Source organism: Amblyomma mixtum, chromosome 1 (assembly GCF_055824585.1).
Source record: "Amblyomma mixtum isolate Tamu chromosome 1, ASM5582458v1, whole genome shotgun sequence".
Taxonomy (NCBI): Eukaryota; Metazoa; Arthropoda; class Arachnida; order Ixodida; family Ixodidae; genus Amblyomma; species Amblyomma mixtum.
In genome coordinates, this window is record NC_143012.1 from 79183039 (window position 1) to 79208148 (window position 25110).

General features: G+C 45.3%; 1 protein-coding gene across 1 annotated transcript in view; it reads right to left on the reverse strand.

Annotated features, from left to right (window-relative positions):
- Spt5 (Transcription elongation factor subunit Spt5) overlaps positions 1–25110 on the reverse strand; it is a 38912-nt gene that overhangs the window by 10204 nt on the left and 3598 nt on the right. Inside the window, exons 3-18 of the mRNA XM_089552849.1 lie at positions 23159–23445; positions 20947–21084; positions 19693–19792; positions 16820–17170; positions 14919–14983; positions 14710–14815; positions 11995–12070; positions 10935–11086; positions 8676–8831; positions 7738–7835; positions 7059–7128; positions 6112–6237; positions 5129–5254; positions 2832–3033; positions 1466–1571; positions 382–518 (exon numbers count right to left, since the gene is read on the reverse strand). Coding sequence (XP_089408975.1) covers positions 382–518; positions 1466–1571; positions 2832–3033; positions 5129–5254; positions 6112–6237; positions 7059–7128; positions 7738–7835; positions 8676–8831; positions 10935–11086; positions 11995–12070; positions 14710–14815; positions 14919–14983; positions 16820–17170; positions 19693–19792; positions 20947–21084; positions 23159–23445 — 2296 coding nt within the window. The remainder of the gene's footprint in view (positions 1–381; positions 519–1465; positions 1572–2831; positions 3034–5128; positions 5255–6111; positions 6238–7058; positions 7129–7737; positions 7836–8675; positions 8832–10934; positions 11087–11994; positions 12071–14709; positions 14816–14918; positions 14984–16819; positions 17171–19692; positions 19793–20946; positions 21085–23158; positions 23446–25110) is intronic.

Here is a 25110-nt window from a genome sequence, read left to right on the forward strand (position 1 = left end):
CGCTCTCCCCTTAAAGAAAGATGAAGCTCATGTATCATACAGTTTAACACAGCTGCTAAGGTGAATTATATGCCAAGCTAGTTTGGGAACTTACTTCATGTCACTAAGTGGTTAACAATTCTGACTTCTGAACTGCACTGAATTATTCCGAAAAGCCTAACTCTAGAATAAAAAATTACTCAAGCACAATGTTTTTCAGTCTCGCTCTCTTGAACACCATTAAACAAGTGGGAAAGAATCAGTGGTGAACGGTTTCAGCATGTAAAACGTCAAGTCACTAAGACTGTCGCTCAAGCAGTAAGGCAGCAAGCATTCCTGGCGACCAGCGGCAATAACCACTCCACACAAAGCACACATAATGTCACCAACTAGGACACGTACCTTCGTAGAGGGGTGTCTGTGACCCGTACATGGGTGTCCGAGAACCACTCTGGTACATGGGTGTCTGACTGCCACTGCCATACATGGGAGTCCTGTTGTACGTCGAAACTCCACCACTCGCGCCTTTGCTGGGACCCCTGGCGAGGTAACACAAAACAAAAAAAAGAGGATCATGTTAGCTGTTACCACAGGTAGCTTTTTAAGGGGGGAGTGTGGTCTTGAAAAAAAAAAAAATTTCATTAATGTAGTCACAGTCAACAAATCTTCAGGGAACATGTACATTTGTGTGCCAATTCTAATTAAGTCATTTAATTTCATACAAAGCAATTCCTTGAGCACTTATGCAATCGTTATGCAAATTTTTCATGAAGAGCTTTCAAGAAAATGATTTAAAGAAAACTTGCTGAAATGTATGCGTTGGGTTCTCTTGACACAAAGGAATGCAACAAGGGTAATGTGCCTTCCTGCCTATCACAGAACTTGAGGAATATGGTTTTGAAGCAGGGATACAAACTTTTCTTTGCATTTCTGAAGCGACACACATATATATATATATATATATATATATATATATATATATATATATATATATCCCACCGGCGGCATGTGGTTGTTTTTTCTTCTGCTCTTCTAATCAATTAGGTTTAAGCGATAATATATTCAGTAATGATCTAAATCGGTGAACAGCACGAAATAAATAAAATTTAAAAATCCCCTGTGCCCCTTGGTTTCTGTGGCTGTTGGCTTCTCTCATATATATATACATACATATATATATATATATATATATATATATATATATATATATATATATATATATAAGTTTAAGTACAAATACCAAGTTTCTTCTTTCACACCAAACACAGCAGTGCTTGAAGTGCCGTGCCCAGCCCTTCAGAAACAAGGCATATAAATGTGCAAGAAAGAAAAGAAAATTGTGCAAAACAGAGCACGAGAAGCATACAAGGTTAAAAAAAAAAGCAGCATTCAAGGGACCAAGTGCTACTGGTAACAAAACCCCCATTGGCAGACGCCAACAGCAGAGTAAAGAGAGAAGAGAAAAAAGTGTCCACTGAACACTCACCCTACCACCGCAATACGAGATCTGTCCACAGAAATGGTCTGGCATTTCGTGTGTAACTCCACTCTGGCTGTTGTCTCCGTGGCATCTTTGACAATGCCAATGTGACCTGCAAGCCAGAGGCAAGGGTGAGCTTTCCCAAGTTTCAACCACGGAACCCCGGCTCATCTCACAAACCTAAAATAGCATGCAGTAAGAAACATACACGGCTCCCATTGCTTACTGTTCTTTCTGAACAAATTGAGTGTCCCGCATATGACCACGGTAACTAGCACAGCGTAGTTGCATGCAAAACCTTCTGTTCTTCTCATCTACATCTCAAACCGAATGTTGTAAAGTTACATATTTCCACGGCTCTCTCTCACTCACTCACTCACCCACTTGTTCATTCACTCACTCACACTCACTCACGCGTTCACTCACTCACTCACTCACCCACTCGTTCACTCACTCACCCACTCGTTCACTCACTCGTTCATTCATTCACTCACTCATTCACTCACTCACTCACTCACCCACTTGTTCATTCACTCACTCATTCACACTCACCCACTCGTTCATTCACTCACACACTCATTCGCTCACTCACTCACCCACTCATTCATTCACTCACTCACCAACTCACTCACTCACCCACTTGTTCATTCACTCACTCACTCACACTCACCCACTCGTTCACTCACTCTCACTCGTTCATTCACTCACTCACTCATTCACTCACTCACTCACCCACTCGTTCATTCACTCACTCACTCATTCGCTCACTCACTCACTCACTCGTTCATTCACTCACTCACCAACTCACTCACCCACTCGTTCATTCACTCACTCACTCACCCACTCGTTCACTCTCTCACTCGTTCATTCACTCACTCACTCATTCGCTCACTCACTCGTTCATTCACTCACTCACTCATTCGCTCACTCACTCACTCGTTCATTCACTCACTCACTCATTCGCTCACTCACTCACCCACTCGTTCATTCACTCACTCACCAACTCACTCGCTCGCTCGTTCACTCACTCACTCACTCACTCACTCACTCACTCACTCAAAGTGCTCCATAAGGCTCCCAGTCTTGAAATCCCCAATTAGGGGATCGACAATCAACACACGCTGGTTCCAGTTGAGGTTTGAAAGCACAATCAGTACACTCAAAGTTCTGGTTCTTTGCTTGTCTCAAAACATTGCTTGTCTAGAAGTTTCCCTTAACTTTTACGACTTCCAAGTTAGCGATGGGAGGGTTTACAGCACGTTTTCTACTGCTGAATCTCTTCTGCCGCTCTGAAAAACGTGTCCTTTATCATAAACCAATTATGCTGGCACGAGAGTCACTTAAGAGAGTCTTAAAAGTCAATTCTACTCACCCTTGTAAGGCCCCTGTGTGATCTTGATGGTCTGGCCAATGAGCTCGCTGTCTCGGCGGCCTCCGCGGCCCCGGCCACCACCTCCGCCAAAGCCCCCTCCGCGGCCTCCACCGCCTCCCCCGCCTCCTCCCGAAGGGTGCATGGGGCTCGAGATGCGGGGGGACAATGGGGTGTAGCCACCCATGGTCGGGCCGGTCGACTGCTGCACACGTTGAGAGAAGGAGAGGGAAGGTTTCAGAGTTTCAACCCTTCTTATACTGTCTTCAACTTTCATTTCCAGCACCCGAGCCAAACGTCAAAAATATCTGGTTTGGTTTGATTTTATGGGGTTTAACGTCCCAAAACGACTCAGGCTATGAGGGACACCATAGTGAAGGGCTCCGGAAATTTCGACCACCTGGGGTTCTTCAACGTGCACTGACATCGCACAGTACACGGGCCTCTAGAATTTCGCCTCCATCGAAATTGGACTGCCGCGGCCGGGATCGAACCCGCGTCTCTCGGGTCAGCCGCCGAGCGCCGTAACCACTGAGCCACCGCGGCGGGGCTCAACAATATCTTGCACTGTCACAAAAGTCTATGACTAAGCCTGACGTGTGTGTTTCTCAAATTCGCCTCTCAGCTCTACCCTATTGCGTTTGTAGGACTTGCTCTTAAAACTCTGATCTTGAGAGGAAATATCCACTGGAAGGTCATTATCATGATGACTTAGCAGGCCTCCTTTCCATCCATTAAAGCCTGTCCCATGTCACATCAACAGCTCGGTATTCCTCATCAACGTCTTTGGCAACAAGAGCAAACAGGGCCAGAAATTCCTTTATGCTAAGGCTTCAAGCTCAAGGATTATTATAAACTCTATGTCTTATACTTTGGCTACCAGCTCTTCTCCTTAGTAAGACAAGAATGCCGTGAAAAAAAAATAAAAAGAACAATGAATTTACACAGGCTCATAACATTTCAGCAATGTAGCCAGTACAAGATAAGAAGAAACAAGCTCCTACATCTCTAACTTGTACGCATGCTCACTGTCAGAGGTTACATTTGCAATGCAGGCAAAAAGGCTTTGTATTAATGCCTCTAAAAAAGAAATGCAATTTGACTGGGGCTTCAAAAGTTGCACTGTGTGTAGGTTAAGAAAGCCAAAAGAACAGAGTGAATTCAGCTGCAAGCACTAGAGATGCACACAGGCCAGAACAGTATAACGATGGAGTATCCAGACTCTATTCAGGAGCCAAAACTGCCCTATTTCCACAATAAACTTAACACTTTACCAAGAGGCTCATTCTACAACAGGAAAGGCTATGCAACAGAGCTCAGCAAGGCTGCATGCTGAGTTGCACTCGTCACACGCATTACACAAGCTAACCTCTGTGCATTGACTCGTATAAGTCAACTTGGCAACTTGCAGCCCTCATTGTCCATAAAAAAATTGATAAAATAGGCTGATGCACCCCCCCCCCCCCCCCCTTTCTTCGTTTTAACGCCCGGTAGCCAAAGCAGGAAGATGCTGTGCACAGCATTTACCACAGAATGGCTTTGTGGCATGTGCGCAGCCTAAAGCAGCAGGAGCGAAACAGTGCAGTCACACAACCATCATTTCAGAGGCAAATGGATATTATGAGTGATAAAGATGATAAAACTGCACATTCACCCTGGCAGGCTGATTAGACTGGTAAGTGGCCAACTAAACTGCAAACGCTTCTGTAGTTTCTAATTACAGTGCAAGAGACGCTACAGAGGTTACTGGAAGTCTAACCTCACGCTATCTACCACTGGGACGGGAAAGTGGCTGTCTTCGCGCGCAAGCTGAGTAAATGGCACATAGTTGAAATTTCATCAGCAGGACATGATACACAATTTTTGTTTTTAAGCACAGAGCTCCCCGCATAATGCCGGAAATGGGCAACACGCATTACCCGCAGCTCAGGCAAAATTGCATTACACCCCACGAAGAGGTCGGTTCCATGTATAGACCTTTCCAAAAAGGGCTCCCTTGGCGCTGCCATATTGTGCCCTTTACTGCAGTGGGCACCTCCCACTAGCACGGTGGAAGCGGCGAAACACCTCCTCTCTGGACTGCTGGAAACCGGTTCCGCCACCGGAAACAATATGGCAGCGCCCAGGTTGGAAAGGTGTATAGGTCAACCCCCCAGTTTGGTTTGATCATTTTGGTAAAGAAAAAAAAAGATCGACTTTACGCGGCAACATACAATGAGCATTCCCAGTAACACTCAGCTGTACGGTATCTGCACAGTCCCTGCAGACCACTGACAGGTGAGTGAGGTAAAAATGCTCACCCGTGTGCTGCCAGCGAGCAGCAGATGCCTCGTCTTGCAGACGAAGATGCCTCCGTTCTCGAGCATCATCCGAGAGTGAAGGAAGGCAAAGTTGCGGAAGATGTGCTTCACTTCTCCCTGCCGACCCTGCAAGGGCGAGAGAACACGGGAACACTGAATCTGGACTTGCCATCGATGACTGGGAACGAAGTAGGGATAGTCCTTTCCAAATTTTGTAGCCGACTAACAAACAAAAATCTCCGAACACAAGAAACCAGTGTCAATTATCACAGCTACAATTTTGTCACAGAAACGGTGACTTGTTTTGGTAATCTGTAGCAACACAATGAATACGAGCTGATCTAGAAGAAAACCTAAAACCTGAGATGACCTACAAATAAACGTGTGATGGATCCTATGTGTTATGTTCCCAGGCATACAGACACTGCCTTAAACTAAGTTCTGTGTGCTGTGTCGAGCTTTATGGTGAATAAGCGAATAAGGCTATCATGTACCACATTTAAGGCTAAATACCTGAAGCTGTGTTAAAGAACAAAAAATAAAGGTACACTAAGCTCACTGGGCCTGCCTCACTGACTGTCCAAGGGCTAAGGTGAGACTAGCCACTAGTGAAAGCTTGACGCGTCTGGTTAACATAACACTAGTAGTGTTACACTGAATTTAACCAGACATGTCGAGCTTACACTGCACACACCTTGCAAGCCTGTGAGGTCTGCCACCTCAAAGGACTTTCCTGTGATTCGAAGGCAATAGATCTACTCCACTCTAAAGGTACTGTGATCATTGGTCCAACATAAAATTCATCATCATCACCAGCCACGTTAAGTGCCCTCTTTTGCTAAAATTATAAACTAAAAACTATAAACCAAGCGCTGCGCTGCATCCACTACTTTCTGCTGTCTCTGTGTTCTTCCATTCCAGCAAAGACCAGGGGCTTCAACAAATGAGTCACAAAGAAAGAACGTGCGAGAAGGCGGCCTCACCGAATGTGGCCCATCGATGACCTTGACGATGTCCCGGACCTGAATCTGATTCTGGTCAGAGTCGAGTGCAACTGCCTTGCGGGCGTCGCACTTTTTGGTCACAGACTGGTGCTTCACCTGAACAACCTGCGCGGCACAAGAAAAAAGGGCAGAGAGAGGGAAGAGAAAATGATCAGTAAGAAAACTCCAAGTGCACCACGAATGCACGCATGACAAAGCTCGGTACTCGGTAAAAAAGAGGGCACACTTAAGCTCCTACTCAAGGGTATGACGCGATAGCGCAATGGGTCGATTCCCATATATGCAGACGGTCAATCTCTACATTCACATAGATCCTTGAGAATCGTCAGATGGTCAATCTCTATTTTACATTTACATAGATCCTTGGGAATTGCCACACCCCTCCAGGTGCAGAGGTGCAGATGTTATGCGATGGGTTGTTTGCTTGCTGTTGCTGTTCCCGTACGACCAGTCATTAACTTAACTGCCACCTGCCGCAGTGGGCAGTTTGCTCATTATCTGGTTGGCAGGCTATGTGCACCGCACACACTGCGATACCCGGCTTTAGAGAGCAAAGTGAAGCTATCGCTCCAAAAAAGCAACGCCAATGGCAGGTGGAATCACTGCCACACAATAGAACCGTCATTTCTGGTGGTAGTACCACCTTCTGTATGCCCAACCTGACTGTGGCAACGGTGCCAGAGAAACCTGCGAATGCAAATTGTTCCTCTACATCTACGTGACAACCCAGCATGCCAACTCCACTGGCATAGCAAACGACTGGCCGTAGTCTCGTGATGCCTCTTCTCGAACGACAGCTACCTTTCCATGGGTCATTCTGTTAGCCCGAACTTACAAAATAGCTGAACAAATTTCAAAGTCCTGCCACGTTTGCACTGAAGAGAGTCTACTGGATATCACCCCTCAAAGAAGCAAGCGCACCTCACCTTGCCGTGCATGTTGAGCACCTGGAAGTTTTCTTTTTCGAGCCGCACGATGACGCCCACGGTCTGAGGACTGCAGAGCAGAGCGTCAAACAATGAGTGAAGACCCCTCCGGCATCCCAAATGCTACTTAGCACTCCACATACACACCGAGTGGGACAAGTGACAGCTCCTGACAGATCGACTCACACCGTTTCAGAATCTACGAGTCGTCGTTAACAATGCAAAAGTATAATCATTGATACGTAACAAGTGAAACATGAGCACTTAGAAATATTGCAAACACGGAAAAATTAAAACCCATGTTGACACTTGTGCCCTTGGAGGAGCATTACCTGCATTCCTAAACATGCTCCACTTAAGCCTCATGACTGAGCTGTTTTACAAAGACAACACACTCCACTATGCTGCTTGTTACCACAGAATCTACCGCCATGATAAGCTCCGTCATTCTTTTCAAAGACATCAACGTTTGCTTTGCCAGCGCTTACGTTTGTTGCACAAGGCTCCCATCACATGCGTTTGAGCTAAATGTGCAGATGGCATGACCGTATAGGGACAGAGTAGATTGAGCCCGTAGGTTGGGTCCCTCCCGCGCCACTAATGTATCGCGGGTGACCGTATAGGGAGCAAGAAGGGCAGAGATCCGGTCACGGCAAGTTTAAGTCACCAGGTAACTCACTCGAGCTGCACCAGGTCACCCCACTGGAACTGGCCAAGGGAGTCCACGCCTGTCGCCATGTCAGCGCACAGCTGCAGGTCTCGAGGGAGCACTTTCAGCTGCAGCACAAGACAGTGCACGGGAGGAAGTCAGAGATGCGACAAAGCAAGGCATTCAGGAGAAAATGGAGAGGAGAAAATACGTCAGACATCCCTGCCCATTTTACTGCCAGCCAGACCCACACCTCTCAAGCATGTGGTCCCGAAAGGAACACTTGAGAGGAGGGGGGCAGGGTCATTGGTACTGCACGGAGGCTTACTTCCACAGCATTCTCATAGTAAAGGATTTCATGACTCTAAAACAAACACACAAAATTCGGACACCTTCTATGTGCCAGTAGCAAAACATACACTTACGACTCCCTTAACAGCACAAAGTTGGCTCGCACAAGTGCCTCACTTGTTAACAACCAAAAGTTTGGTAGCCAAGTCAGTCAAGTCTGCAGTACAGTGAAATGTCGTTTGCTTACAGTTTATTCAAACACAATTTCGGTATATCTGGAGTTAAGATTACCAAGGCTCAGCTGTATCTGCATGTCAACTGGCTGGGGAAGAGAGAGAGATAGATACAGAGAGGGGGGAAAGGCAGGGATGTTAACCAGAAAGGTTTCCGGTTGGCTACCCTGCACTGGGGAAGGGAGTGAGGGGATCAAAGAGGGAGGAGAGAAGGAACGGGAAACACAGTCACAATCTGTCAATCAAGGCAGTCTCTTCCAGAAAACAAAACAATGCCTTGTAAGCCTTGAAGGCAGTCGATGTGGTCACAAATGCCACTGCCTAACGAAGCCTCCTGAGGAGGAAGTAGATCAGCGAAAAGGGGAACAATCCGGAATGAACCGGCACCAGCTGCCAGCTCACTGGTGCGAATGCACACCAGCTACCTGGCAACTATCCACCCACCTCGTGCATGGTGAGGTCGGAGAAGAGAACCACCATGTTCTCCTCGACACGCACGATGAGCCCCGTGTCCCCCTCGAACCGACCCGAGATGACCTTGACGTGGTCGCCCATCTTGAAGTACTTCTTCAGCTCGTGCGCTTGGAAGTCCAGAGGGTCCTGTGTGAAAAAGGAGTGGAGAAGGGTGAACACGTGAACAGAGGCCTGTGCCAGAACCCCCAACCCACCCTGTACGATGTCTCCTCAAAATTAAACAAACAAACAAATAAGCCAGGGTGCATTCAGCCATCTTTATAACCTCTGCACCTGTGCTATGCAGTGAGTGGTGCATGAATTGTGAGGTTTTCAGAAAATCTATCTAAATCCATCACCTGGCACCAAGCAGTATTAAGACAGTATTCTGAAAGTCACACAAGCATGAGCTATGGATGCATGCTTTGTGATGGTATGAAAAAGAACACAAAGCCAAACTGTACGCAAAAAAAAAATGTGCACAAGAAATGCGTCTACCAAAATCACACAATAGATGCTCAAACATTATGACTTTGTGCAAGAACTGCTTCACCAACTTCATGGTGTGCCTGTGAGGAGGTCTGAAAACTGTGCATTATAGTTATTAAACTTCCTCCCAACAAAGTTACAGCAGCACTGAAATTGCTATGTTAAAAACACTGTTGCGTAGTGTTCGTGGCAAATTACATTATGTTTTATTTTGAAAAAGAGGAGTTCTGGTTCAACTTTTATATCCAGCACTCAGTTATGGACTGCCTTGTTAAGCATTGCTAAGGTTTCGCTGTGCTGGACGAAAGCAATGTGACACTTTCAAACCTCCTCCACACTATTGAAATGACATTCCTCTCCATGAACCAAGGACTAAAGCATTTAATTGTTTTTCATCGCATCAAGGTTGCTAGTGCACATCCACAGCATATCATTCATTCTAATTTGCGCCTTGCCACCCTTTCACCAGTGATAACACTACAACCCCTAACAGAGCTACAGATTCATTCTCAATTATTTACTATACATGAGGATATTTCTAGCATTTCACTCATTCCCTTTCACATCCTATCAATTTCCTCAATAGAAACTCAAAACACCACTACTACTAACTAAGAGTCACAGAGATCAACTGGACATAAAGCGTAGGCTGCTAGAGGTTTACCATCCCCATCAATTCCATCTACTTCCCAAATGACATAGATGGAACTCTTGAGGACCTTTTGTTGTTTCCTTAAAATCATAGTTCCTCCTCCATCTATGTCATCCACTACAGGACAAAGGCCTCCTCCACATCCTAATCCTGTCCTGTGCTAGCTGCGGCCAACATATCTCCACAAACTTCCTAATCTCATCCGCCCACCTAACTTTGTGGGCGGCCCCTGCTATGCTTGCCTTCTCTTGGAATCCACTCCGTCACCCTTAAGGGGGGACCCTGGTCTTTGAAAAAAAAAATTTTATTAATGAAGTCACGGTTATGAAATTTCTAGGCCACATGTAGTTTTGTGCGCTGATTCTGGATATGTCGTTTAATTTCGTGTAAAACAATTCCTTGAGCACTTGTGCAATTTTTATGCAAGTATTTTGGGAAAAGTTTTGCAGAAAATTTGCTGCAGGAAACTCGCTGAAATGCATGCCATTGGATTCTCTTGACACTAAGGAATGCAATAAGGGTAAAATTATCATCCTGGCTATGATAGAACTTGAGTTTTGGAGTTTTGAAGTTGTCGCTTCAGAAATGAGAAGAAAAGTGTGTATTCCTGTTTGTGAAGTGGCAGCTTCATTACCCTGTAACCCAGGTTCTATAATAGCCAGGATGATAATTTTACCCTTATTGCATTCCTTGGTGTCAAGAAAATCCAATGGCATGCATTTCAGCGGGTTTCCTGCAGCAAATTTTCTTATATGCTCTCTCCAAAATACTTGCATAAAAATTGCACAAGTGCTCAAGGAATTGTTTTACACAAAATTAAATGACATATCTAAAATCAGCACACAAAAATACATGTGGCCTGAAAATTTCATTACTATATCTAGATTAATAAATTTTTTTTTTTAAGACCAGGGTCCCCCCTTAAGGACCAGCAGTTATCTTGCCTTCGCATTGCATGCCCTGCCCAAGCCCATTTCTTCCTCTTGATTTCGACTAGGATGTCATTAACCCGCGTTTGTTCGCTCACCCACTCCGCCCGCTTCCGGTCTTTCAACGTTACACCTATCATTTCAGGTTACTGTCAAGAAAAAGAAAAGGTCAACACTCACCGTCAGGTCTTCGTGCTTGGGCAGCATGGTGATCTTGTTGCCATCAATGCTGATGATCTTGCCCTGCAGGTGCACCAACTCACCCTCGGCAACCTCCACGTTGTCTCCCGGTGCAAACGAATGGCCCTGCTCTTCCCGCCGGCTCTCCCCCACTGGTCACACCACAGCAACAGTTGTTTTGTTCAGTCAAGCGAATGTACCGCAACACATAGGATCCCCTCAGCCAAAAAACATCAACACGTAGTTAGTATTGACCTGCTCCTTCCTTTCTTTCACTCCCACCTTCCTCCCTTCCCTTACGGCGTGGTTCAAGTGTCCGCCGAGATATGTGAGACAGATACTGCGCCATTTTCTTTCTCCAAAAAAAAAACGAACCAATTTGCATCAGTATTTTCAACCAGGCTTTCTGCCAACCTCAGCAGACAGGTAGCAACTTCTGAATCCTTTCCTTTACAGCGCAGTTCAGGTGTCCACCGAGATATGTGAGACAGATACTGCGCCATTTCCTTTCCCCCCCAAAAAAAACCAACCAATTTGCATTAGTATTTTCAACCAGGCTTTCTGCCAACCTCGGCAGTAGCAACTTCCGAGCTGTACAATACACAGTGCATTCTAGTTCATTCAAACTAGCTTAACTGAAATCTCCCGTTTGTATGAAATGGCTGCGTTATCCCATCAGCACAAAGTGCGTTAAAAATGTTTCCCTGAATTTTAACTCCACCTTATTCAAGTGAATTTTCGTGCCCCTTTGAGTTCAAGTCACCGAGAATAACTATACAACTAGTGCAAGAAAACGGAGGCTTAGAAGGAACAATCACACAGGACATGATGTCCTCTGCACTTTTAGTTTTTATACCTTTCATCTTTTTGCATCTGCTATAATGTGTCAGTACCTGCGAAAGCAGCACCTAGTCCAGAGTTCCCCTGTGTTCGTGAACAAGAACCTACTGCAAGCAAAAATAAAAATAAAAAAAACAAATGACAGCAGTTGAACAAAGACAACGGAGTGAGGAGTAGTACATTTCCGATTAAAGGGCAACGAAGTTGAGGAAAAGGATACACTCCAGCTCGAGCCCCTCCGGCTGCTCTTCGAACTTCTCCAGTTCGGACAAGGTGGGCTTCACACCATCGGCAATCTGGAGGGAGAGAAGGACAGATCGGGAGCACAGTGAGACACCAAGGCAGCAATGGCTTGTTTGCTTGTTTATGCACGTTTGTTTGTTTGTTTGTTTGTTTGTTTGTTTGTTTGTTTGTTTGTGCAGCAATGCACAGATACCCCCACGTGTGCACACATATTAGCTGTAGCTATGCTACTTGGACACATAATGAGCAGCGAACAAATGCCCAGAATGTAGTGCGACCGGAAATTTTAGTTTAAAAAAAAAAAGTCTGAAAAATCGAAGTTACAAAAAGTTAAGTTGCAGTGGTCTGGCAAAAAGAAATGGGTGCTGGCAAGCACATGCATAACAAAACGCATGACCAGCTTCCAAATGGAGCAAAACAATAGATTATAAGTGCACTGTTGCCAATGCTGCAAGCCAAGCAACACTGGCAAGCTTCGGGAGGCACACAGCGTCATTCACGTCACCATTTGTCCATCAAAGAAGAATCACAAATGACAGGAAGCTTGGAGACAGCTAATAAAAGCACGACGGGATGTTGTCACTGACGTTCCAATGAGATAGCTATTCGTGTGAAAAGTTACACATTTATGCTACAGTTAATAGTAACATATGACCTTAGGAGAACACTCCACAAGTGATGAGAAGTTAACAGAGGAATAAAAAAAACTCTGAGGACATCCTGCCAAAGAACAGTTATTGGCTAACACTACAGACTAAGCATGGACTAAGCAGACTGCAATGCAGACTAAGAAGACTGCAATCCACTTTCGTCTCACGAATGCTTGGGTGACTACAGCCTCGAGGGCTGGGTTATGTTGATAAAATCTGTTTGGATTTTCGATCTCTTACTACTATACAGCAAAGGCACCTGACAAGCGACAGCCATATACCAATGAAGCTAGACAAGATGCTTAACAGTTTTGTTGAACTCTGCTCCTGCAGGAGGTCCTGCTTATTACATAGATTACTTTCCAGTCCATTACAATTCCAGCAGTATATAGCAGCAGAGGACTGGTACTACGGATGTGGCCATCATGCTCCCCATGTATTACATGTTTAGCAGGTGCATAAATCAAAAAGACAAGCTATCTAATTAAGGGGGGATGAGGGGATCGAAAGCAGCTTCTCTATTTTTCGACTTAGAGTGATGAAATTTGGCAGACTAACTTAAAACAGCATCAAACAATCAGATATAAAGTTTCACAATGACAGCTTCAGAAGGTCCCCTTTTATCATTGTTTATATGTTGTCCCCATGTTGCTTTCTTGTGGAAAGCCTAGCATGACAAAAAAACAGGCTACAGGTCTGTAAATGCTTTTAATATTTACTAAGCAGTGTGGTGTAAATTAAGACTCTCTTAATGGTTTTTTAAAGTTTCTCCGCTCTTTTTCTTAAAGGGCACAATATGCACCTTCTTTTATGTCTAGAATGTATCATGCTCTCATTACCATGTAATAAAAACATGTGAGCCTAAACAGTAAATCTGAGACTGTCTCGATGCAGGCCACATTTCAGTGATCACAACAAAACAAATGGGCTGAAAATCCATGCACCCATTGCTGTGCTACGCTTTCCACAAGTAAGGTATTAAGCTCAAGACAAACTTTCGAGAAAGCAATCCTGAAAGTTCTAAGCTAGCACACACTGTCTATGTGTAGATGCCAACAAATGTACCTATTTATTTGGAGCGCTTAGAGTTTGTTTGGGGGGTTAAATATTTCCGTACAACATAGAAGCAGTGTTGGAGATGCCAAAAAGTGTACTTTTCAAAAATCGACTTTTTTCGCGATTTTTGTGATCTGATCCCCACATCCCCCCTTAACGTTACTGGGTCTCCTCATAAAGTACAAAAGAGAACTGCCAAGCCTTTATGTTAAGCCTGCCCCCGTCCCCCCTTTCATAAAACTAGGCATGTATCAAGCTGTAGTTTCAACCTTCCCAAATGTAATAACCTGTTCCAACTGCTTAACTGAGTTCGCTGCTGTGAAAATCTGAAATGAGTTCCCAAATGAGGTTAAAATAGCAGGATATTTTTAGCAACCTCACAATTCCATTACACATTTAATCAAGCAGTGCCTCGTGTACAACTTGATTAGAGGTTGTCTAATTTCTTTTGAGAAACTTCTTTCAACACACTCTGTCAACACTTTGTCGTTTGACACTGTTACTTCACGTCTCAAAAGGTGTTAGGCAATGCGGTATTCCTACCTCCTTTATTCCTACACTCTTCTCCATGGCTAAACCTACAGCCCATTATGACATTTGCATAGTACAAACAAAACCCAGAGCCAAGCACAAATCAGAGCTCACTAGTGTAGTCCTACTTCCCTTAGTTGCTATCCCCATCATCAGCCGTGGCAGACCAACAACTATCATCAACACAGACATCAATGACAACCAAGTTGAGACCACTGCACAACAAAAGTCTACCCAAATGACCTCCAATTATTGCTAATTTTGCACCAGTAAGAGCCACATCATTCTAGAAAACTTCATACACTTATCACCTGGCCAGTTTCGTTGCTTTGAAATACCACCCAATGAGAAGTTAACTTCCTCTGAGTAGGGGGCCCACAGTAAGATTCGCCAGTGTGGACAGCCAAGTCAAGTGCGGACAAAACGTCCCGTCACTTCTAGCGGTCGTCACTTACAATGGCCGACGTTGCAAAGGCCTTGTAGAGGAAGCCCTTGCGACTGTAGCGGTTGCCCTCAAATATGAGGAAGTCACCATCGGTGGTCACTTCACCGCCCACGGCCCTGAAGAAGCAGGCAAGCAGGAGTAAACGACAAGATTACTAATCAAGGACACGTGTATTGGCACGAAGTTAAATCGTGTTACGGCGTGCTGACAACCCCTCACCTGATGGCATCAACATCGAAGAGCTTCGCTGCGGGCCGCTTCGATTTCTTGCGCTTTTCAGGCTCCTGAGGTGGGAAAAAAAGAGAAAGACGTGACACAGGTAATGAACATGAATTCCAGCTACTGGCAAGAAACGGAGAACTCACGTCTTGGCATCGCAATGAATTAAAATCACACCAAGTTAAAGGTCTTAAATTTTCAATCTTATCATCTTCAACATAGGACACAAAAACAGAGATTTACGCATAAGAAGCATAAAAAAAAACTTGGCAAAGTGCTTAACCTATTCTTGAGAGTACAATGGGTACAAAAGTAAGAGCAAAAAAGAAAGAGTTCCACAACCGTTATTCATTGGTGTCAAAAAACTCGAAATTTCGAATATCGAACATTCCACCCAACCTGTAATTGAATGTTTTATTGCAATGTTTAAAACTATAGTAGACTCCATTTAGGGCAAACTTGAAGGGACCATAAAAATTTGTTCGTCTTATCAGGGGTGCCCCCGAAAAAGGGTATATGACCCCGCTGGTTGCATAGAATTACTTGTTACATGAGAATAATGGATTTCAGTGGAAAGATAATGAAAAAGAGAGCATTACATATGAAGTGACCTGAAGAGCGAGGGTATGAAAAGGCTCGTTTCATCGTTTGAAAACAACACTGGCCTATTTTATCTTTTGCTGCCTTTTTCTCTCCTCACCGCAGTGACTCCTATCTGTTTTCGCCAGTTTTTTGCTTTCCCAATCGCTTAAATCGCACTGAAAGTGCTCAACTAGCTAGTCATGTGGTACAGGCTCAGAAAGCTTATGACCATCTTTCCCTCTCTCTCTCTCCTAACCAACTCCTTCTGCAGCACGGCTGTTATCAAGTACAGAAGCAGATGCATCCTATGTCTTTCCAACCACCACAGGAGACGCGGACAACAGACATGAGACGATGTTCGATCTCTGCACCACAAAAACACAGGCAGTAGCTGCTTCGTCAGTTTAAAGTTCGGCTACTCTACACCTATGCGCCTCTTCATTCACCAAAAGCAACGCACGGCACATTAAGCACGTGCAACACACAGGTCTGGCCATGTCAGATCGCTGCACCACACGCAGGCTGGCACAAAAGAGCCAGCTGCCTTCCTAAACCGAACCCACAAGGACGCATCCCTGCATATTCCCCCATCGGTGTGGGAAAGCTGCCTTGCGAGGGGTAAACTAAAGATGCAGAGAAGCTCTCTCGCAGGGTACACCTCCTAGTAAGGAAATGTTCTTTCAATTTTTTTTTTCCTCTAGCTTGCCTCGAGTGTGCCTCGAGGATGCCGCGAGAGTAACGTTGCGTGAAGTCACAGTGGGCCACGGTCGCTGCGTAAGTTCATCTCAACCAAAGGTCACGCAAACAGTTCATCTAAAGCAGATATTTTTTAGACCCAGTCTGTAGGAAACCGACCAAATGCTCTCATAATGTAATTGATCTTAATCGAGTTTGTTGTAACGGGAGTCTACTGTGCATCAAACATTTTAGACTGAGTCTATGGGACATTAACCAAATGCTCTCATAATGTTTGTCTCATCGGAGAATTCATCTTAATGAAATTCGTCTTAATAGGAGTCTACTGTACATCAAACATTTTAGACTGACTCTATGGAAAATCAACCAAATCCTCTCATAATATTATGTTTGTCTCATCAGAGAATTTATCTTAATAGAGTTCGTCTTCACGGGAGTCTACTGTGCATCAACCATTTTAGACCGAGTCTATGGGAAGCCAACACAATGACGTCATAAAGTTTGTCTGATTGGAGGATTCATCGTAATCGAATTCGTCTTAACGGGAATCTACTGTGTATCAGACACTTCCGCGATTCTTACCCCACAAAAGCGGCAACAGAGCGTAATGACGACGCACTCACGTTGGCGGCGGAGCGCAGGGCCCCCCGGGGCCGGGTGTAGTCCACCCGGGGCAGCAGCTTGAGGTTGACCTGGCTCTGGGCCGTGTCCACGTAGTCCACCTGGGCCAGGTCGTCCCGGTAGATGCCCCGCTTGAGGCGCACCCACTGCTTGGGCCGCAGCTGGGCCTGCTCCCGGGTCACGCGCAGCACGTCCGTCATCTCCTTGATGGGCACCATGGTCTGCTGGTAGAGCCCGATGCGCAGGTTGCCCACCCCCTGGATCACCTGCTTGACGTGCGTGTGCTTGTAGGCCTCGATGTAGATGTAGCCCTTGACCCCCTCGGGGGCCACCACACTGCGGATCTGCAGGGGCTGCAAGGGGCAAGAGAAAGGGGGGGGTCATCATCATCGAGGCACTTAACGGCTCCGTGCATCCTCTAAGAAAAGAAGTCTCTTCTGAAGCTCTCAACAGAGACAAAATGACGGTTTAAGGCAACTCTCAAAAAAGCAAGGAGGCTGAATTTGGAATGTGCAGAAACCCACTGCAATGGTTAGGAGAGTGAATATAAGAATGAGCATACGTCCTCAGCAAACTTTTAAATGTACCGCGACTTGATGAAACATGACACCAGATTTAATGCGGAAAAAGCAAGTTCAAAACGAGCGTTTCAGCTTTCCCTAGCAAGGCGGTTTCTTGATCACTTTTAAATGCTAGAATGTTAGAGGAGGGGAACTAGAATAAAGGCTGCACCCATTACATGTACACCACAACCCCCCTCCCCTCCCCCATCCCCCCTCATTTAATTCTGCAGGACCTAGACATGAGGTGAACAGGACAGTGAGAACTACCTGTTGAATTGTAAAAATGCATACTAAATATGATTGAATGCAATGTAGCATTACAGATCTTCCAACCTAGGTATGACTCTTTCAAAGAGTGCAATCAGCCAATGCATAGCATAGAACCAGTGTGGTACTAAGCTTTGTACCCAAGAACATGTCTTCGTCTTATTACCACTTTATCAATATCATTTGCAACAAGCCACAAAAAGCGCTATACAGTAAAAGCTCGTTAATTCGAACTTCAGGGGACCGGGAAAATCATTCGAATTATCCGAATTATCCGATGTTCGAATTATCGAATGGCCGCGAAAAAACCGACAAGAACCATTTGCATTATGGTGTATGTAGGGTATTTACTCGCGTAACCAACCCACTCACATAATGAACCCACCCACCCCCAATTTTTGCCTAAGAATCTGAAAAAAAAAAAAAGCGTCAGTCGTTAACGCTTCCCTCCGTTTGGCGCGTTTGGCACCGTCATGGCCCACAAGGCATTTCTTGGCAGCGTGTCCAAGATGCTGCGCAGCGATAACATCACTTTTTACGTTAGCTCCATCAAGGGGGAAGCGAACTTTGGCAGAGTGCCAGCGCTTGTTCGGTTGTGCAAGCCTCGTTTTCAGACCGTCATGCCCCCCCCCCCCCCCCCCCCTCTCCGGCCAAGATGCTGCGCAGCGATAACATCACTTTTGACGTTAGCTCCATCAAGGGGGAAGCGAACTTTGGCAGAGTGCCAGCTTGTGCCGGCGTCTTCTTCGCGGCTGAGCGCGTGCTTCCATTGGCGACCGACCGATGGGTGGAAGCATGGACGACACTCGCAAAGAAAAGAAAAAGTTTTTCGCACGTAATTTGTAGCGCCCATCCGAAGTCATAGCCTTCATGGGCGTTGGCTGGGACCGCGCTGACAGTGCTTATCCGTATCAAAAATTAACAGGGCTCGAATTAACGAGCATTTAGTTGCGAGTTGCGGAGGTTGCGGAAAAGAGGGTAGGCAGCCGCCAGCGCGGTCGCCACCCCTTCCCTCCGGTGGCGCGGTGCCGCAGGCCACCGCGCCAGTGATGGCGCCATTTAAGCTTTACCCACTCTTCCAAGGTTTTATCTAGTTCCATCTTCTGTCCCCGTTTAGGACGTACGCAGCCTCTAACTATGCGGAGGAGGTGCTTTTTTTTTGGCCACATGCTGTGTGCCAAGCCGCCCAGACGCGGTGGCGCGTAGTTCGAATTATCCGTAATGGAACCGACTCGCTTTCGAATTAACGGGCTTTTTTATACACAGATCTCTATGGAGCTTGGCCGGACCAAGTAGTGTTGTTCGAATTATCCGAAAATTCGAATTATCGAGTTCTGAATTAACGAGCTTTCACTGTATTACGTTCTCGGGACGTGCCAGGGTAATCTTTAACATCTATGTTCATGGCATCAGGTTGTCCAGAACATTCTTAATTAAGGAATCCTGCCAATGACAGCACACTGGGTAATGAACTCAAGCCAATAATGTTGCATAAGGTAAATAATGCAACGTCATTTACTGCCAATAACGTGACATCAGGCTATCCAGAACATTCACGAAGACATGTCACCAATGACATCATGTTGAGCTAACGACATCAAGACAATAACCTCAAATCAGGTCAATAATGTGACATCACAACTGGTTAACGATCATGCCATTAACATGACCTCAGGATAGCTATAGTCAGATACAACTCAAGAACGTAGCGGCTTTTTTCCGTCAGAGGATCCCCCTTCCAGCCAATGGCGTCGGCCGATTCTTATGAACCTGCTGGCGTGACAATGTAGGGAGCGGCATGACAACGGAGGGAGGAGACTCTCCCCTTTCATCCGTCACTCCCTGCATTGTCAGGCTAGCAGGCTCGTGAGAATCAGCCGATGCCTTTGGCTTTTGATGGAGAAAAGCCGCTTTGTTCTTGAGTTGTACCTGACTATAGAACATTTGTGAACAAATACACCAATCAACGCCCTTCGCTCTTTCTACCATTTGAGACAGTAGATGACCACTAAGTCGTGACAGAAGAAGGAGGAGCAGCTCCCTACCTCTTCGGTAAACTGGAAAGCGATGAACTTCCGCATCATCTGGAGCAAGGTCGCCTTCTCCTCGCCCAGCTTGCATTTCACCATCCACAGGTTGGGATCCCTGGATGTAACAGGAGCAGAACGCTTTAGAGCTCAACACTCATTCTAGGCCACTGGCTGGGAAGCAAACTTTGGAAAGCCAGCACCAGAGATATTCACTGCAGCAACATCTCAACTCTTCATCACCATCATCGGCCCAAATACATCCACTGCAAAGCAAAAGCCTCCCCCTTATCCCCGATATCCATGTTCTGTGCTAGCTGCGGCTACCTTATCCCCGCAAACATCCTAATCTCATCCACCCACCTGACTGTCTGTCATCTCCTACTACACTTCCCTTCCCTTGGCATCTATTCCATTAAACTAAGGAACCATCGGTTATCTTGCCTTCACATTGCATGCCATGTCCCCGCCTGTTTCCGTTTCTTGATCTTATCTAGTATATCAAGAACTCAGGTTTATTCCTTAACCCCCTCAGCTCTCTTCCTGTGTCTCGACATCACACCTGTAACTTTCCTTCCTGTAGCTGACTACACTGCCCTCAATTTCACTCTTACAATGAAGCAATTAACTCCATTGTTTCATAGCCTGGTTCTGAGATTTTCTACTCACGAACGCAACATACAGCCCTCTTGCTTAAACGGCAATTACTGGTGAGCGGCATTACATTCTACATATTCCTAACTAAAATGCTCCACACATGCTTAACAGTGAATACATGTTATTGAAGTTTTAAAAAGGATTAGCACCGCAAGGGTGGCTAAAAGCTTACAGAGACTAGCTATCATTTTAAAGGTAATTAAGGTTTGGTTTGGTTTATTGGGGTTCAGCGTTCCGAAGCAACTCTGGCTATGAGGGACGCCGTAGTGAAGGGCTCCGGAATAATTTCGACCACCTGGCGTTCTTTAACGTGCACTGACATCGCACAGTGCACAGACCTAATACCGGTCATCAAGCACGAAACGGGTTTTAAACACCTGTGACATCGGTGGCAGCTAAAGAAATTCACACAAAACATTCTACGCCAGCCAGCTGTTGTAGAAATACATAAAGACAATGCAAATTTTGAATTCTCTGACAACGGTAGCCACTCGCAGCTCCTAAACGGCAGTGTATGCGGAACATTGTATCCAAGCTCTGCGTTTTTAGGTCACAGTAGAAACTAACGAAGGGAGAGCGCGAAAGAAAAGGGGGGAAGGAGCCAGTTTCACTCACTTCACTCCAGGCAGCAATGTCTGCTGGGCGATTTCGTCGGAGAGTTCCACGTCGGCCTCTCGGTACCCTCCCTCCGTTGCGGTGGTGTCGGCATACTTCCTCCGGTAGTAGTCCTCTATCTCGTCCTCCTTCTGGGACCTGTTCCGACAAGAAGGGAGAAATTTATATTGGAGCGGAATAGGAAGGACAGGACTCAACAATCAAATGTAGGCTCGGCAAGCGCAAGCGACGAGTGACATCCTCACGCTCGCTAGCCGAAGCCCACTTGTTTCAATGGGAGCATTAAGGGGGGAATGAGGGGATCGAAGGCAACTTTTCTATTTTTCGACTTAAGAGTGATGAAATTTGGCAGACTAGCTTAAAACAGGATCAAACAATCAGATAAAAGTTTCACAATGACACCCCCGTAGGTTCCCTTTCAGCATTGTTTATATGTTGTCCCCATGTTGCTTGCTTGTGGAAAGCCCAGCATGACAAAAAAACAAGCTACAGGTCTGTAAATGCTTTTAATATTTACGAAGAAGTGTGGCGTAAATCAAGACTCTCTTAACTTTTTTTTTAATTCTCCGCTCTCTTTTTAAAGGACACAATATGCACCTTCTCTTCATCTTTAGAATGTGTCATGCTCTAATTACCATGTAATAAAAACATGTGAGCCTAAATGGTAAATCTGAGACTGTCTTGGCGCAGACCCCATTTCAGTGAACACAACAAAACAAACGGGGTAAAAATACATGTACCCATTGCTGTGCTACGCTTTTCCCGAGCAAGGCATTAACCTCAAAACAAGCTTCCGAGAAAACAAGCCTGAAAGTTCTAAGCTAGCACACACTGTCTATGTGTAGATGCCGACAAATATATTTATTTGGAGCGCCTGAAGTTTATTTTTGGGTTAAATATTTCAGTACAACATAGAAACAATGTTGGAGATGCCAAGAAGGGTACTTTTCAAAAATCGTTTTTGCGATTTTTGCGATCTGATCCCCACATCCCCCCTTAACACCAATGATGCTGACACCAGAAAGTTCCACAAATAGACATCACTGTACAAAAAGAACTACAACTTAATGACCACATGGGCAAGGCGAGAAGGCTGTAGGAGAGAGCTGTACAGTTTCCTTGAAACTCCGCATTAAAAATAAACTAAACTAAATAAAATATATTTGGGAATAACCATACTTATTTCCAACGTTCAAAACCTATCACACCAAAGGAGGACACCCCCAAATTATACGCTGTGCAAATTCTGGCACCTCTTATCCCAAAATTGATTTGATTCACATCGTGTCACTAATCTCTGGCGTGCAACAACACAGTGAACTAATCCTGACAGCAGCTACAACAGCAACTGCAGTTAACTAGAAACTGTAACCAAATGCAAAATAAAAGCCGGGATGTCTAGATGACGATACTAAAATAGCGCCCAAAGAACAGCCAGATGTCAAGAGTTGTCAGTCTAAAATGCTTTTCTTTACATCAGGGTAAAGAAGATCCTTCGTGACAAATGCCTCCAAGAAGAAAAAAAATGATATGCAAATTTAACAGAGAATTATTAGAGAAAGAAAACATGTAAACAGATTCAAGAAGCGTAGCTTGTTGGGCCAGTTGGTGCATAGTAAGTAGAAAATCAGCGGAAAGGACGCATTCACAAGGAGGAGAAGTACACAGGACAATGCTTTCCTGGAAACACAACTGAAATATTCTTTACTTGGTGAATCACCAACAACAGAACAGGGCACACATGCGCGAGAGCAACCACAAATGCTATCAAAACAACAAGAACAAAATTGATTAAGCGACAGAAGATTGCATGTGGCAACCTATGTCCCATTCATGAACCTGTATTCCTTTGCCGTGAACCTGACAGAGCGTCTGAGGAACTGAATGCGTCAGCGACAGCTCTGTCAGGTTCACGGCCAAAGAGTATAGTTTCACAAATGGGACATAGGTTGCCACATGCAATCTTCCGTCGCTTAATCAATTTTGTTCTCGTTGTTTTGATAGTGTTTGTGGTTGCTCTCGCGCATGTGTGCCCTGTTCTGTTGTTGGCAATTTACCAAGTAAATTGGCAACTCACCAAGTAAAGAATATTTCAGTTGTGTTTCCAGCGTTGTCCTCTGTACTTCTCCTCCTTGTGAACGTGTCCTTTCCGCTCGTTTTCTACTTAGTATGTAAACAAATAATTAGCGAATCCCGTCAACTCTTTCCTTACGTGAGCATCATCTGCAGACGTCGATGGGAGTTGAGTTCCTTGGACGAGGTCTCCTCGGAGGCCCGATGCGGGTCGATCATGTCCTCGGCCCCTTCCTCCCAGTCTTCCTCATCTTCCACCTCGTCGTCAACCTCGGCCTCATCGAGGATGAAGCCGCCAAAGCGTGCCTTCTTGCGGCGCTTCCGCCGGGCCTCATCCTCTTCATCCTCCTCTTCTTCCTCGTCATACTCCTCCTCTTCGTCGTTCAGGTCCTCGCCTTCGGGCTCTTCCTCGGGCTCAGGCTCCTCCTGAACACAAGGACACACCACAGTGACCGTTTAATAAAGGCGTAGTGCTGACATCACGGACCGAACCACTGATTTGGCTTGTGAACAGTGCACTACCTTAATCCACATGATGTACACCCGGCCAAATCTTTAACTGGCACGGGTGTTGCATCACTAAATGCACCTTGTAAAAAGTTCTTTTCGGCTACACCGTTGGCATATTCATGGTGTAATTTGACGCGCGAGATGGCATTTCGTGGTTCCTTTTTGTTCATATAATGTTTGAGTGGAGTGCTTGCGTGTTTAGATCAAAGTTATCAGAAATTTTTGTCTGCCACTACGAAGAGCCAAAACAAGCGGAATACGCAGCAATGGTCCTGGTCCATATGGCCTCCTCCTCTGGGTAAAACTACCACTCCTTTCATGGCGGACAAGTTGTTTACCCAGAGTAAGCGCAAATGTGCCACCAGAACCATTGCTGCGTACTCCGCTTGTTTCGGGTCTTCGTAGTGGCAGACAATGAACATTTCTGATAACTTTCATCTAAACACGCAAGTACTCCACTCAAACATTATGTGAACAAAAAGTAACCAGAAAATGCCATCTCACATGTCAAATTACAGCGTGAATATGCCAGCGGTGTAGCCGAAAAGAACCTTTGACAAGGTGCATCTAGCAATGCAACACCCGAGCCAGTTAAACGATTTGGCCGGGTGTACTATCGGGGACAAAAGTGGTATACTCCCCGTGGAGGGAGCCGGAGCAACGGAAAACTGCGTTGAACACCATCTACAGGTCTACAGTCGGCATCTGAGATCGAGACAGCCAATGCGTGACCTTCATTACCAGCAAGCATGTCTTGATTCCAGATGCCGCCTATAGATGGCGTTGCAACGCAGTTTTCCGTTGCTCCCACAGCGTGGAGTATACCACTTTTGTCCCCGATAGTATACACGTGGCAAGCAATTTGCATCTAATCTCTGATGCAATGAACTACATACTTTGCAGCGCAAAAAAACGAGGACCAAAGTGAACGAGGAGACACAACACAAGCTTTGCTCCTCATTTTTTTGCGCTGCTAAGAATGAATCAACACCAACTAGCCCAACTTCCTGTGCTTATTGCAATGAACTAATCTCTAATCTGTCCTACTGTTCTATACAACATTAATCACTCCCACAAGGTTGGGATCATTCCTTGCCACACCGATTGCCTGGCCTCATCATCACCATTGCAGGCCATCAATGCTTTCACTGTATGAATAGAAGCCTAACAACTTGTACTTTATTTTCAGTTGCATTCCTTGTTTTTCGTTAACACATTATACATTTTATCACTCTCCTAAGTAATGCCGCTTGACCTTGAGTATAAAAAGTCATGAATTATACAGCGGAGAAAAAAGTTATCGACGAAAAGCATGCCAGAATTGTACAGACAAAATTTGCACCCACCCATATGGTTATTTACGCAATTTCTGCCAGGTAATCATACGTCCATGTTGTGAACAGACAGTGCTTTCAAAGGGTATCAATGATACCTCTTTTGACTCATTTCTGTCCCAAGATGTTGCTATGCAAAGAAATCAGCACATTTCAGGACTTTTAGAAAGTGCCTGCACCTAAAAAACACACAAACGAAAACATGCTCACAGGAGCAACAGCACAGCTAATGACAAACTACGAGGCA